General features: G+C 35.1%; 1 protein-coding gene across 1 annotated transcript in view; it reads left to right on the top strand.

The window, feature by feature from the left end:
* The window catches only part of LOC129217257 (serine/threonine-protein kinase VRK1-like), an 88437-nt gene extending 79075 nt beyond the window's left edge, over nt 1-9362 (top strand). Inside the window, 2 exon segments of the mRNA XM_054851530.1 lie at nt 8884-9032; nt 9109-9362. Of these exon segments, the coding sequence (XP_054707505.1) occupies nt 8884-9032; nt 9109-9306 (347 nt within the window). The 3' untranslated portion in view covers nt 9307-9362.
* Nucleotides 9363-13134: the final 3772 nt, after the last annotated feature.

Below are 13134 nucleotides of genomic sequence, written 5' to 3' on the forward strand. Positions count from 1 at the left end.
TTATTTTTAAAATACTTCTTCTTTTTTTTTTTCAGTTCTGAAATACTTTCTAATAACTCTTTGCTAAACTTTTGATGAATATTTTTAACACTCCTCCTTTCCACGAAATTATCAGCAAGAAAGAAACTTCAAGGCTTCAGTTTTGTCTGCAATTTTATTAGATCTTGACGGCTAAGCCCCACCTCTCCAAAGTGAAAAACCCTTTGAATTCTTTTATTCACTTTAGAGTTGTGTGTCCGTTTTCAATCTAATTAGTTCTTATCTTTTTTTCTCTCATGGGAGAAACTTGTAGTGGCCACCTACAGCTTAAGGTAGCTATAGTCTTTCTCTTCTCCTGCTCTTTCCCTCATCCAGTATTATAATCCACCTGCTTTGAATTCCTTTCTATTGTCCCTTTTATCAAAGCCTGAAGTCTGTACCTTTCAGAACTTATCTAGTCAACCCCCACCCCCGCCATTCTTGAGGTGTCATGCTTGGTCAAATCTCTTGTCCGAGCCTGAAGTTCCTACAACAAACATTTCTAGATGTTTTCATTATTTTACTGGAAATATTTCAATTGAAAAGAAATATTTGATCCAGTTTGTGCAACCGGTCCTAACCGGAGTTGCACCAAAAAAATTGTCATAAAATATGGAGCCACTTAACATTAAAATCATATGGCATAAGTTCGGGACTTTGAAAAAGTGATGCGACATCCGGAGTGTTGTGAAATCTGAGTAACGTGATAACAAGGTTTGACTGTACTTATACATGAGGTTGTTTGGTTTAAACGTTAGTTTGAACTGAATCAAAAGCTTATTTTAAACAACCAAATCCCCTCCCCCCCCCTCTCCCGCAGTATTTGCCACCCTGCTCCTCCTTTACATTGTATCTTTCTAAAAGGTAATACTTGGAAATTCATATTCCGTGCAAGCTTTGAGAACAGTCCTGAATGTGAGGGACAGGGTAGCGATCCGGTACAGTTATAGAATTAAGACAACGGTAGTCACCACAGGGACGATAATCGACATTTGATTTTTTTACGACATGCAAGGGGCTTGCCAAAGGGCTTTTAGATGGGCAGATTCTGTCCTGGGAAAACACTCAAATTCTTTTTTAACAGCTTTGAGATTATTGGGAGCTAGTCTTCTTGATTAAAGTGGAAAACCAACATAAATAAAGCAAGTTTTGTAGAAAATACAGCATATAGCTATTTCAAGGCTACAATGGAGCCTCTTTCTTCATCAGTGCAAAAAGCTCACTAACCCAACCGAAAGTCGCGAGAGAACTGACAATGACTACATGGGTGCCGGTATTTATACCAAAGAGGACCACCCAATAGGAATTCAGGACACAAGACAACAAACAACTAATCAGCAAACAACATGTCAACCCCAGGCTCAGAGCAAGGGGGAGAGACAACCAATCAGAAGCCAGGAGACATAAAGAGTGAGAGACAACAAAGAAACTGAAAAAGCAATTATAATAGAAATTGCTTCCAAATATCATGAAAAAATGTAGTGCTGGAGAAATCATTGACAAGGACAAGAGAATGAGAATTTTTCCAAATATAGTAAGCTTCCCAGAAATCTCCAAAGGTTATTTGTAAATGTTCTTCTGTTTATGACTTCGATTTCTGGGATAGCCTTGTCAGCTCAGACATCTAAACTTCAGAGCCGGCTAGTGCATGCGGGGCCCAATTGGAAAATGATGGCGGGGCCCATTACAGAATGGTTGCTCAAATTTGAGAAATGCCGTCGATTTTTCTAAGGCAGGCAAGGAATCAAAACTGCAGCAATTTATCGGTCGTCTTCCTTCAAGTTTCTAAATTCACGTTTGATTTCTTTTTTTTGATGAATGAATGAATGCCCACAAAAATAAGTGAATTTTCAAGAACGTAAGGGAAGTAGCTCTGAGATTCTTTATACACTACTAACTGTACCCGCACGGCGATGCCCGTGCTAAGAATTTAAAGGGAGTCCGTTGAATAAAAAAATCCACTCCCCTCCCCCTGTTTTTACGCCAAGTTTGACGCCTACAGCAGTAAGCAATTGCGATTAAAAATCACAGTACATCTAGGACAAAAAGGAAATCCCGTATCCCGTACAAAAAAGGATTCAACTCCCCAGCAGAAAAACAACATAATTAAAAAAACTCGGTACATCTATGACAAAAAGGAAATCCCGCACCCCGTATGTTAAATTTAACTACAGAAAAGCTATCGCCTGAGAAAAGGAAAAAACTCTAGAATAACCCCCCCCCCCCCCCCCCCCGTCTGATGTCAAATAATCAGTAATCATATTTCTAAACTAAAATGCGTGAACACCCTTTGAAAACCACCTAAGTGCAATCCTTTGAAATCTAAAATATTTTGCGAAATAAACAAATAAACCGCAACTGCATTGTTTTATCGTTGAATTCGCCAAGCCAACTTTAAAATTAAAAAGAAAATCAATTAACATTCGCACAATGAATTTAACAAAAATGACAACAGCGTAATAACCAAATCAAGAATTCACCGGTTCTACTATTCGAACGCAACCATATACCAAAGATGACGTCACTGCAGAAACAAAAATCAAGTTTAGCCTTGAAAATTGGCTTAATTAGGATCGCAAATAGAATCGCTTATATCTCCTGTTCTAATTAGTTGAGAGAAATGGAACAAACATCGTCTTGTTCGGAAAGGAAAGCTCTTTCCAACAACATATAATGTTAAGGGGTGAGGGATTTTTTACCCCTTAGTTAGGCAAAAAACGTGGAAATTTCAGCTTAATTAGATAATTATGAAAAACTAATTAGAAATTTAGAATTCGGGCTTTGAAGTGCAGAACCCCGGGGTACATTTGACTTTTGTGCCAAGTTTCAGAGCTGTAGGTGCTATGGGGGCTTCTAGCTATCTGGTACAAAGAAAGAAAGAACGAAAGACTGTCTGCTTTATATGTATAGACCAGTGGTTGGAAAAACTATTTTTTTCTAGCGAACTACAGCTACTTTGTTACAAATGTAGTTAACTACAACTACAGCTACTTTTTCCAAAATGTAGCAACTACAAACTATTTTGAAATGTAGCCGCTACTTCGCTACTTTCTAAAAAATAAGTAAATAAAAAGCATACACAATAATGAAAGTCAATTTTTCAAGTAGCATACACTCTTGTATTTTTCCTCTTGTGTCAAAACAATCGTGAAAAAAAGTTTCATATAATTTGCACAACGGCAACCCGTGCCGACTTGCATCTGAAAGTTTAAAACAGTACTTGTATGCTAGGCCAAATCGGGGGAAAAAAAAAAAATTTTTTTTAGAAACTTGAAATTTCTGTTGATAAAACGTTGCCCCCCTGTACCCAACACCCCACATGTGCCACAAGAACGTTTATTCAAATTAAACATTTAGATATGACACGCTTGACCTAAAATTTTTAATTTTATTTAAAAAATTGATTTTTTTTCTCAGTTATCTTTTAAAAAATTACATATAAATTTAAATAGAATATCAAGTTCAAAAATTACTGGCGAACATTTACAGATCAACAATTACAAACGAATAATAAAAAATAATATATTTTAAATGAAAAATTTAAGTCAACCTGGCGAAAATCCATATCTTTGAGTACTATGTGGGAGACTTAAAAATTGCAGGAAAACAAAAATTTCTATTTAGCGCTAATTACCTACTTTTCTACTTTACTGCTTATATTTTTCAACTTGATAATTTCGTAAAATCTTGCATTACTAAAAATATGTATCAAAAACTTAATTTTTTGAAGAAAAATATAAATGTTAGGCCCTGTGTGGGATATCTAAATGGTTTTTAATTTCAATAAATGTTTTTGTGGTGCATATGTGGGGTATAGAAGCAACGTTTTATGAACAGAAATTTTGAGTTTCTAAAAAAAATTATATGATTTTTTTTTTTTGATGTAAAAGGATAAAATATAAGAGAGAGTGCGACTTGAAAAATCAACTTTCGATTTTTTTTTTGGGGGGGGGGCACCCTTATACACACACACACCGTAGGAGGATTGAACAAAAAAAGATTAATAAATTAGCTTATCAGAAGACACTTAAGAAAAATGTCCGTTATCATACTCTCATACACTATAATGCTCGTATTTATTGTAAGTCCTCCAGAACAGTTCAATTTCATCCTTCTCTATAACATTTTCAGTAGCTTTTTTTTATTTGGAGAATACTGTCGAAAATTTAAGCCTCGCTAAAATATTTTTGTTTTTCAATCTTCGGTCTGTTTATATAAAATTCACCAAATTTTCAACTCGCGAAATCACCGATATCTTCATTTTCATGAAAATAAGTGCTTTTTTCTTATAAATATTAGTGAAATATGGAAATTTAAACGGCAAACTACTGGCGTCAAAATGAAATGCCTGAGGTCAACTCGTATTTTAATGAGTCTTATTTCTCATTGCATCCGCTGATGTACTTGTGTAAAATTTGCGCCAGTCAAATTCGTAAGAACCTTGATTTTTTTTTTTTTTTCAGTTTATTTGAAAGTAGTTTCCAGAAATCGCTACAAATTACTATTTTTTGTAGTTAACTACTCACTACACTACTTTTTTAAAAAAGTAATGCGCTACACTACAAACTACTCAAAAATGTAGCTACTACAGTAGCGTCGCTACTTGTAGTGCGCTACATCCAACCACTGGTATAGACCATAGGCGACTGGTGCACGAAAAAAGTGGTGGGACAAAAGAAGTGTGAGGATTAGCGGGCGGTGCCCCTGCAGCTGTCTTTTTTTTTTTGTAAAATTGAATTAGATTATGGGATTTTAACATGATTGATTAAATGACCTCCAAATGTGGAATGTGGCCACCATAGACTTCGCTCTTCTAATTCAAACTTCGATTATCGTGAAATAACGGTAAGAAAACTATTTAGTTGGAATTTTTAGTTTTTGTTTTCGTGAAATAAATCAATCCACACACTAAAAAAAACCAATTTCCTCTCGATCATTTATGTTTAACTCTGAAAAGTGAGGGAACAAGTCCTTTCATTTTGGAAGTGAGGGAACGGTTGCTCCCCTCACCCCCCCCCCCCCTTACGAACCGCCTATGTGAACAATTTATTGTTTTGAAGGAGCCTTAAATGCACCAAAATTTACCAGTTCTAAAAAAGCAACTTTAGACTGTCTTTGGTGAAATCAGAAATAGACTGCAGGGAATGGGGGACCTCCACTTTGAAATTTTCTGAAATTGAAGTTTAAAAAAGCAGTTTTAGAGCGGAGATGAGGTTGGGGGGGGGGGGGGGGCATTAGAGGTCAGATAAACCATCTACGGTACCTAGAAGAATTTTTAAAGCTGACGTGTGAAATCGCAAATTAGGTTAATTTTTCTGTAAAAGTAAGGGAAAAAGAGGGTGTTTTCGGATTATTTCTAAAATTTAGTGTAAGTTTAGGATAATTTTGATAACAATAGGGAATTCATTGGGGGCTCTTCTCATCTAATCCTGCTAAATATTGTGCTGGATTCGGGATCAATATTCCGGAATTGGAAAACTTGGAAGCCTCCTTTCTGAATTGTTTTGAAATTGAAGTCTTCAAAACGCATTTAATCTTCAAGCATGTTACGAGAAACATCAGGGTTTGGTATCTACCCCTAAAAATTTTTTACATTGAAGATTTAAAAACCAAATTCCAATCTATATGTATGAATGTTATGAGAGGAATGGAAGCTGTATATACAGGCAATTTGTTCCCTTCAGAATTGTTATGGAGATGTTTTACGCTTATTAAGCACGCAGTTTTTGATGTTTATTATTTATTCAATTTTTTATTTATTTTTTCAGAATTGCACCTACATTAGTGTTAATTTTATTTTTGTGAAATTGTCATTGCTGCTATGAGTTTTAGCATTTTATATCAACAGAAATAAATCTCTGCTAAACTTTATCGCACAATTTTCAACTGATATTCAGCACATTGCCGGGGACAAAAATGTGGTTGCCAACACATTATCAAGGATAAAGACCACCACAAGCAAGTCTTCGATGTTTTACTTAACCTTTACCACCCTGGATTTCATGCCCCCAGGAGGTTAATCAAATCACGATTCGTATAGCTGAGTATGTCAAAGGACATTTCGGAATGGGCTAAAACATGTCTGCAGTGTCAAGAGTCGAAAGTGATCAAACACACGCACAGCCCAATCCAACAGTTCGAGCTACCTCGCCAAAGGTTCCAACATGTCCACGTAGACATCGTGGGCCCACTTCCACTGTCTGATGGTTACCACTATTTGCTCACCTGTATTAAAAGATATACAAGATGGCCTGAAGCCATCCCTATCGTCGACATGACCACAGTGACTGTCGCAAACCCCTTTCTTTTTCATTGGATTGCCAAATTTGGAGTGCCCTCTATGATGACAACCGATTAAGGCCGGCAATTCCACAGCAACCTGTTCTCCGTACTTAACAAAGTACAGGGAGTTCAAGAGACGCACACATCACCGTACCAAACTTCTGGGAATGGGTTGATTGAGAGCTTCCACAGAACCCCGATACAAGGACTCTGCTGCCATAATGACAAATGGAATCGTGCTCTGCCCCTGGTTCTATTAGGAATGTGAGAGACAGTAAAGGAAGATCTTCAGTGCACCTGCGCAGAACTGGTTTATGGTATGCCTCTTCGATTACCAGCAGAGTACTTAGAGGAACCAACAATTAATATTGAACCCCTTGATTTGTTACAACAGTTTCGTCAATACATGTAGTCGTTAAAACCTGCTCCTACTGCTTCTCACGACAAAAGATCGATATTCATTCATCCTTCTCTACGTAAAGCCACCCATGTATTTGCATTTCGACAGTGTTAAAAAATCTCTTCAACCTAAATATAATGGACCCTACCTAGTAATGCAACATAGACAAGACCTTCACCTTAAACATCAAAGGTAAACCTTCCATAATCAATATCAACAGACTCAAGCCTGCCATTTTCTCAACCACAAACCAGACCATCCACTGCCAGATCCAGCTCATCAGTCTGTTCAACCCTTCCAACAACTTGAAGCTCCTGTTATAATAACTCGCTCTGGATGACGAGTGAGATTCAACCCAAGATATTCGTAGCCCTCAGTGCCCTTGGCACTTGGGGGGGGGGGGAGTACTGTGGTGGAAAAATTATAAACTTTAACTTCCACTTCCACTAAACAATGCGTCAGAGAAACCGCCGCCATTGAATTGTCAGTCACTTCCTCCTCGCACGTTCTGTTTGTTGGTTGTGCTTCCGGCGCTCGTGCAGAACTACGTGTGGATTCGTAATGTTCGTGGCTACAATTTAAGTGTTCTCAATGTTTTAGCATTTACCTGTTCTTACTAAACAAATGTTATTTAGTGTTTTACATCAAGTATGTTTTGTCGTCTTTTAAGAAATGCTCCCCGATTGAAAGTAGTATACTTACGCAACCTATCAAAGTGGTAGCTAAAGTAGCGACCAAAATAACTCAATTATGCCCATCACTAGTCAGTAATGATTTTTCACCATTTTTTTTTGCAAAACTAGGGGGTCTGTCTCCTCCTTGCTAGCTCTCACCAACCCCCGAAGATTGCTTCGCAATCTTATTTGATTCTCAAAAATTTAAATTGTCAGTTAGAAAGAAACAGATTAAAATATGAGCTCTCTGTGGAACAAAAAGCATCCATTCCCCGGGTTTCAAAATAATTTGTACCAACTTGCAGAGCGATGAGGGCTAAGATGAGCATTGCAAAACTGCAGTTTTGTACATTTGAAAAGTTACTTTTATATTTGTGGTCTCTAGTAATATATTTTACTCTTTAGCTCAGGGCTTGAATTGCGTTGAGCAAGCCTAAGATTTTCCGTTAAAATTTGAATAAGAAGGAAGAAACAAACGAATCGGAAAGACATAACTATGGCAATGCCAAATTAAGTATCAATCATTTGAATGGAAATGAGATTTTTTCGAACTTGATTAAAACTGCTTGTAACTTTTTTTCTTTGGAGATAGAAGTTAAGTTTTTTGACCATAGGTCGAGTTAGATCTGGAGTAAAAAAAAGCCGCTCTTTCCAGTGGTGTCAAAAAGAAAATTGTGGGACAATTCCTTCACTTTCTATTGATAGATTTAATGAACAAAGTAGTGCCTAAATTTTAGCGAAGCCTAAAAATGTTCGAGCTAAAAACGCAAATAACTCCCGCCGTATTTAAATTAGAGCATTGAAACAAATTGCGTAGAACACAGAAAATTCTACCCCTTCCAACAAAATATAATATTAATATGTGCAAGTAATTTTTCACACTTTAATAGGCTATTTATGCAAAATTTAAGCTTAAAAATAAATTACAAAAGAACCAATTCGAATTTTAAAAAACAAAACCCCTGGTGCAAACCATTGGAACTTGAAGTAATTTTGTACAAAATTTCAAGGCTGTAGGTGCTATGGGGTCTCCTGGACGCAGGCTCGCCACAGACTTTCTTTCAAAATTTTTATTGACCTTACTTTTTTTAATATAAAGAGATTAAGCTATTTAAAAATTTGATTTGTGTACATTTTTATTTTTCTTTCTCAATATCTTGAGTAAGAGATATGATTAAGCAGCTAAAGTAAATATTTTCAAAGGAAAGCAAAATTTCAGCTTGTTATGCATAATAGAAAGAAAATTTCACTCTGAAATGCTATCAAATTTTATGTTTTGCAACATTAACTTCATTACGAACAAGATCGCCAAAAAGACTGTAATGCATTAAATGCCTCGAAATGGCAAATGCAAAAAGATTCTGTGGTACCTTTTTCATGAAATGACCCGGGTTTCTGAGGTAGCTTAAAAACTCGAATGAGATGGCAATACTAAACAATATTAATTTTAAAATATGACTTTGTATTTAGTGACATATTCTAATCTACTCACTTCTTGACTTTCTGCAGAAGGAATTGTAAAACTTTTAAAATATGTTGGAGATCTTGAATTTGAACAAGAGCCTAATTATAATTACTGCAGAAAGTTATTAGAAGATCAGTTAAAGAAGACCGGAAGTTCTAAAGATGGCACTCTAGAGTTCAAAAGTTCTATAAAGGTTAGCTTTATTTTTGTTACATGCAACTAGTGTAGTTTTTTAACTGTTGATTTCTAATTAAAAATCAATTTTTCAGAAACCTGTGAAGAAATTGGAAGAACCTCAGCCGAAAACATCAGGTAAAGAAAATGTAAGTAAGCCGGCCAGAAAACCTCAAACTAAGAGGAAAATTGATACACCAGTAGAGTTTGAGCCTGGAACTGTACTTACTCCTGCAATGCTGGAAATACTTAACAAAAGAAATGAAACAAAGCCGAAAGCAAAGAAAAAATAATTTTTTTTTCTCTCTAGTTTTAAAGTGAAGATGAGCTTCACAAACTTTTAAATATATTTTTGTATGGAAAGATGTAATTGTGTATATTAGTAAAGTATTACTTTTTTAAATAACATTTTCATCTTTTATCTGTATCATGAAATAAAGCTTTTAAAAAAAAAAAATATTTATTTTTTGTGTTACTTGATTCAAATTTCTTTTCAGTTTTGTTTAGAGCATATTTATATTAAATACAGTCAAACTTTGATGCCTCGAGAAAAAAAAAAATTCCCCGGCATTTTTCATAAAACTATTATGTATTTTCCATAGTTATGTCGAAATATTTTTGGAAACCCTTAAAATGTCGAAATTTTTGCACTGAAGCAAGTTTCAATTGTCGTTTTTCTTGGGCAAATTTTGCAGTAAAACCAGTTCCAGAGACGATTCCCTAAAGTTTTTCGCTTTTCTTGGAAATTTTCGAGAATAGGGAAGTGGAGCAAGATAATAAGGGAAGGAGAGTGTGAGTATGAAGGGGGTTGTGTAGTTCTTTTTGTCTCAGCTTTACCCCCCCCCCCCCCGAGTTAAGAATTTTTCCAAAACCTTGATATCTCTATTTTTTTCCTGTCCCAAGAGATTTGAGATATTGAGGTTGTACTTTACATAATCAAAATGCATATGAGGCAGTGAGAAGCAAAGGGGTGTAAGTGCCGAGACAAAAAGTACAAATGGTAAGAGAACCTCTCCTCTGTTATAGAAGGGATGATTATGTTCTGGTATTTTACCGTATTTGAGGTATTATCTTGATTTTCATTTTCGAAAATACTGAAACTCCTATAGTTTTAGAAAAACCCACTTTTGACAAAAATTTAGGGCGATGTTTAATGATGTATAATCAAATGTTATTGCACCGTCTGATTGTAAGAAGTGCAAAGAATCGCCTCCTTGTCATCTCAAGAGCCGAGAAGTTTTCTTTGCAGCAGGATTTGAAAAGGGGGAGTTCACTTTGTGTCACTTATCCTTTGTGGACAATTCTATTCCAGAAAAGGGGAAAGGAAGGAAAACCCATTTGCTGTTCTCTGTCACGTTAGGCAGCTGGCCAGAATTCGAAATATCTGTGCTATTCTGTCGGTTCTCTTTTTCTGCTGCTACATTTTCAATCGGAATTTTCTTGAGTGCCATCAGTGAAGTTGTGTTTTGACCTGCCGAGGGATCTAATATAACTTACGCTTTGTCTTTCTTATTTTTGAAACTCATGTTTTCTTCTTTATGATGACTTCCGTTTAGAAAAAAAATTTTATTAACCATACAAGAAAAATATGACATTGTTATGCGACTAGAATCGAATGAAGCTGTTACAAAACTTGCGAAGAAAATTTTGGGATACAGCTGCACGGCAAAGGACGGCCAATTTGTACCAGATGAAGCTTCTATTTAAACAGGAAATAAATTTTGTATGTCCAATAGACGGGCGGCATTTCATTTGGGAGGGGGGTCGGTTTTCTTAAATATTAACTACCTTAGTATGTAGCAAAAACACATTGGCTAACAGGAAGTAATCCATTGATAAAAATTTGTGTTTAAAAACAATTTAAATTTTTGTGATAAAAAATTTTCATTCATTTTACTATAAATTATCATATAAAACATCTTGATAGAACAGTTTTTACCTTCTAGTAAAGTTTTAATACATGATTTTTGGAATCAAAAAGAACAGGAAATCTTGTTTCTAAATTAACTATATAATTACTTTTGTTACAATCAATACCCAGTGTCGTATTCTTTTGTCAGTACAGCTAAAGATAAAAGTTTGTTTTGCCCATTATGCTTCAAAATTAATTCTCTAAAATTCTAAAATATGAAATTTTTTTTTTTTTTTTTTTTTTTGACTAGCCAAGCTGATTGGTATAGTTAAAATATAATTGAATTAATAAAAAGTTACATATGAAAACACACTTTTTAGATCTTGCTCTCAAAATCACCCGTGAGTAAAAGTATGCTTTCAATATCCAATCCAGATAGCCAAAAATACAGAAAAATAATTATAATAACTTGTGTTGATTTCATAAGAAACTGAATATAATGGTTCATACAAAATATGAAATCATTGTTTGACTTTATCATGTGGAATTTTTATTTTTTTCCCGGGCCTTTTTAAATTAACTCAAAGTTTTTTTTTTTTTTATTAACTTCCACGCTTGTTTCAAAAATACATCTATGAAATTTATTAACAGTTGCAAGTGTGGGTTGAACTGAAGCATAAACAGGCCGAAAAATGAGGTTAGCTACTGAAGATGTTTTGATCGAGTGAAGCATTTTTCAAAAACTCTCTACAATTGAACCCTACGGTTGAAGTATTCCATTCCTCCTTTGGGGTAACGTAGGCTTCAGACATTTGTGATGTTAATGTAATTTCAAAACAATTTTTTAAAACCGGCTAACACAAAGAAAAAAGTTAGAATTAGAACACAACTTTATAGGTTTAGCTTTTCAAAAATTAATGATCTTTTAACAAAACATAAATGTGGAAAAGGAGCCTAGTTTGGTCGAAAGGATGTTTGAGGTAGGTAATGTCGCCTACAAAAGAATTCAGATCTACAAAGGTTACTATGTTCCATAGTAATTCCTCATACATTTCGTATTGTCTCACATGTTCTTTTATTTATTTAGAAAACAGTTTACTTTCTTTGATATTGCATCTAAAACTTGGCAAGTTACTTTATAATTCAAGTAGTTAAATGTTTTGAAAATAGTTAACTGACGACTATAACTTGCCGCAAGTTTGAAATCCAATATGAAAAAAAGTAAAAACATGTTTTCTAAATAAGTTGAAGGACATGCGGGGCAATACCACAACATCTATGAGGAATTGCTATGAAACTTGGTACCCATTAGATTTGAACTCTTTGGAGGTGATTACCCCAAAATTAATTTCGACCAAACTTGGCTCCCATTTTATTTACGTTTTGTAGGGATTATTATTTACAGGGTTCAGTCAGTAGTTAGACAGAGGGTGTCTTAATAAATCAGGACTTCCAAGTTTAATTAGCCTTACAAGTAATGAATTCAATAGAATGCTTGGGTTTATCAATACATCTATTTCAAACAAATGTAGGAAGGTTCTGCTTTTGTATAAAAGTTAGGTAAGACCTCATCTAGAGTATGCTCAGTTTTAGCGAGTTCAATAGTAGACTTCAGTTTTGGTCTTGTCTCAAGACATTTCTTTATTGGTAAGGGTTCAAAGAAGGATAAGACTACTTTCAGATTTAGATTATAACTTAAAAGGCTTAATATGTATTGCCTGGAGTAAAGGAGACGGGGGGGCGGGGGATTCAGTTGTTTAAATTTATAAAAATGAATATGTTAATTTGTGCACAGAAGAAAGGACTTCGTTTTAAAACTATTCAAATCTCTAACTAACCTGGAAATTAGGAAAAATGTCTACTTTAGTAGAGGAACAGCTTATCAGAAGAGGGAGCAAGGGGTTAGACAGATTTAAGACAGCTATTGATCTTGATTGGAGACTAGTAAATCAACAAGGACCAGCCTTATTGGCCCGAAGCCTGTTGCTGGTCATCATATTTGTATTTGTATGAATACTAAAGACCATTGAGTGTGAAGGATGAAAAGGAAGATGACGGAGAAAGGAGTAAACATTCAACTTGTAAAAATGTTTGACATTTTGTATTTTTAACAGACTTCAAAAAGGAGACGGCTATTAGTTCATACCGTATGTATGTTTTTTTTTTGTCCACTCACAGCATCTCACCTAGTGAACCGATTTTGACGATTCTTTTTTTAATGGATAGGGAGGGGATGGCTCAACTTAGGTCCCATCACTTTGCTTGACCA

Source organism: Uloborus diversus, chromosome 2 (assembly GCF_026930045.1).
Source record: "Uloborus diversus isolate 005 chromosome 2, Udiv.v.3.1, whole genome shotgun sequence".
Classification (NCBI taxonomy): Eukaryota; Metazoa; Arthropoda; class Arachnida; order Araneae; family Uloboridae; genus Uloborus; species Uloborus diversus.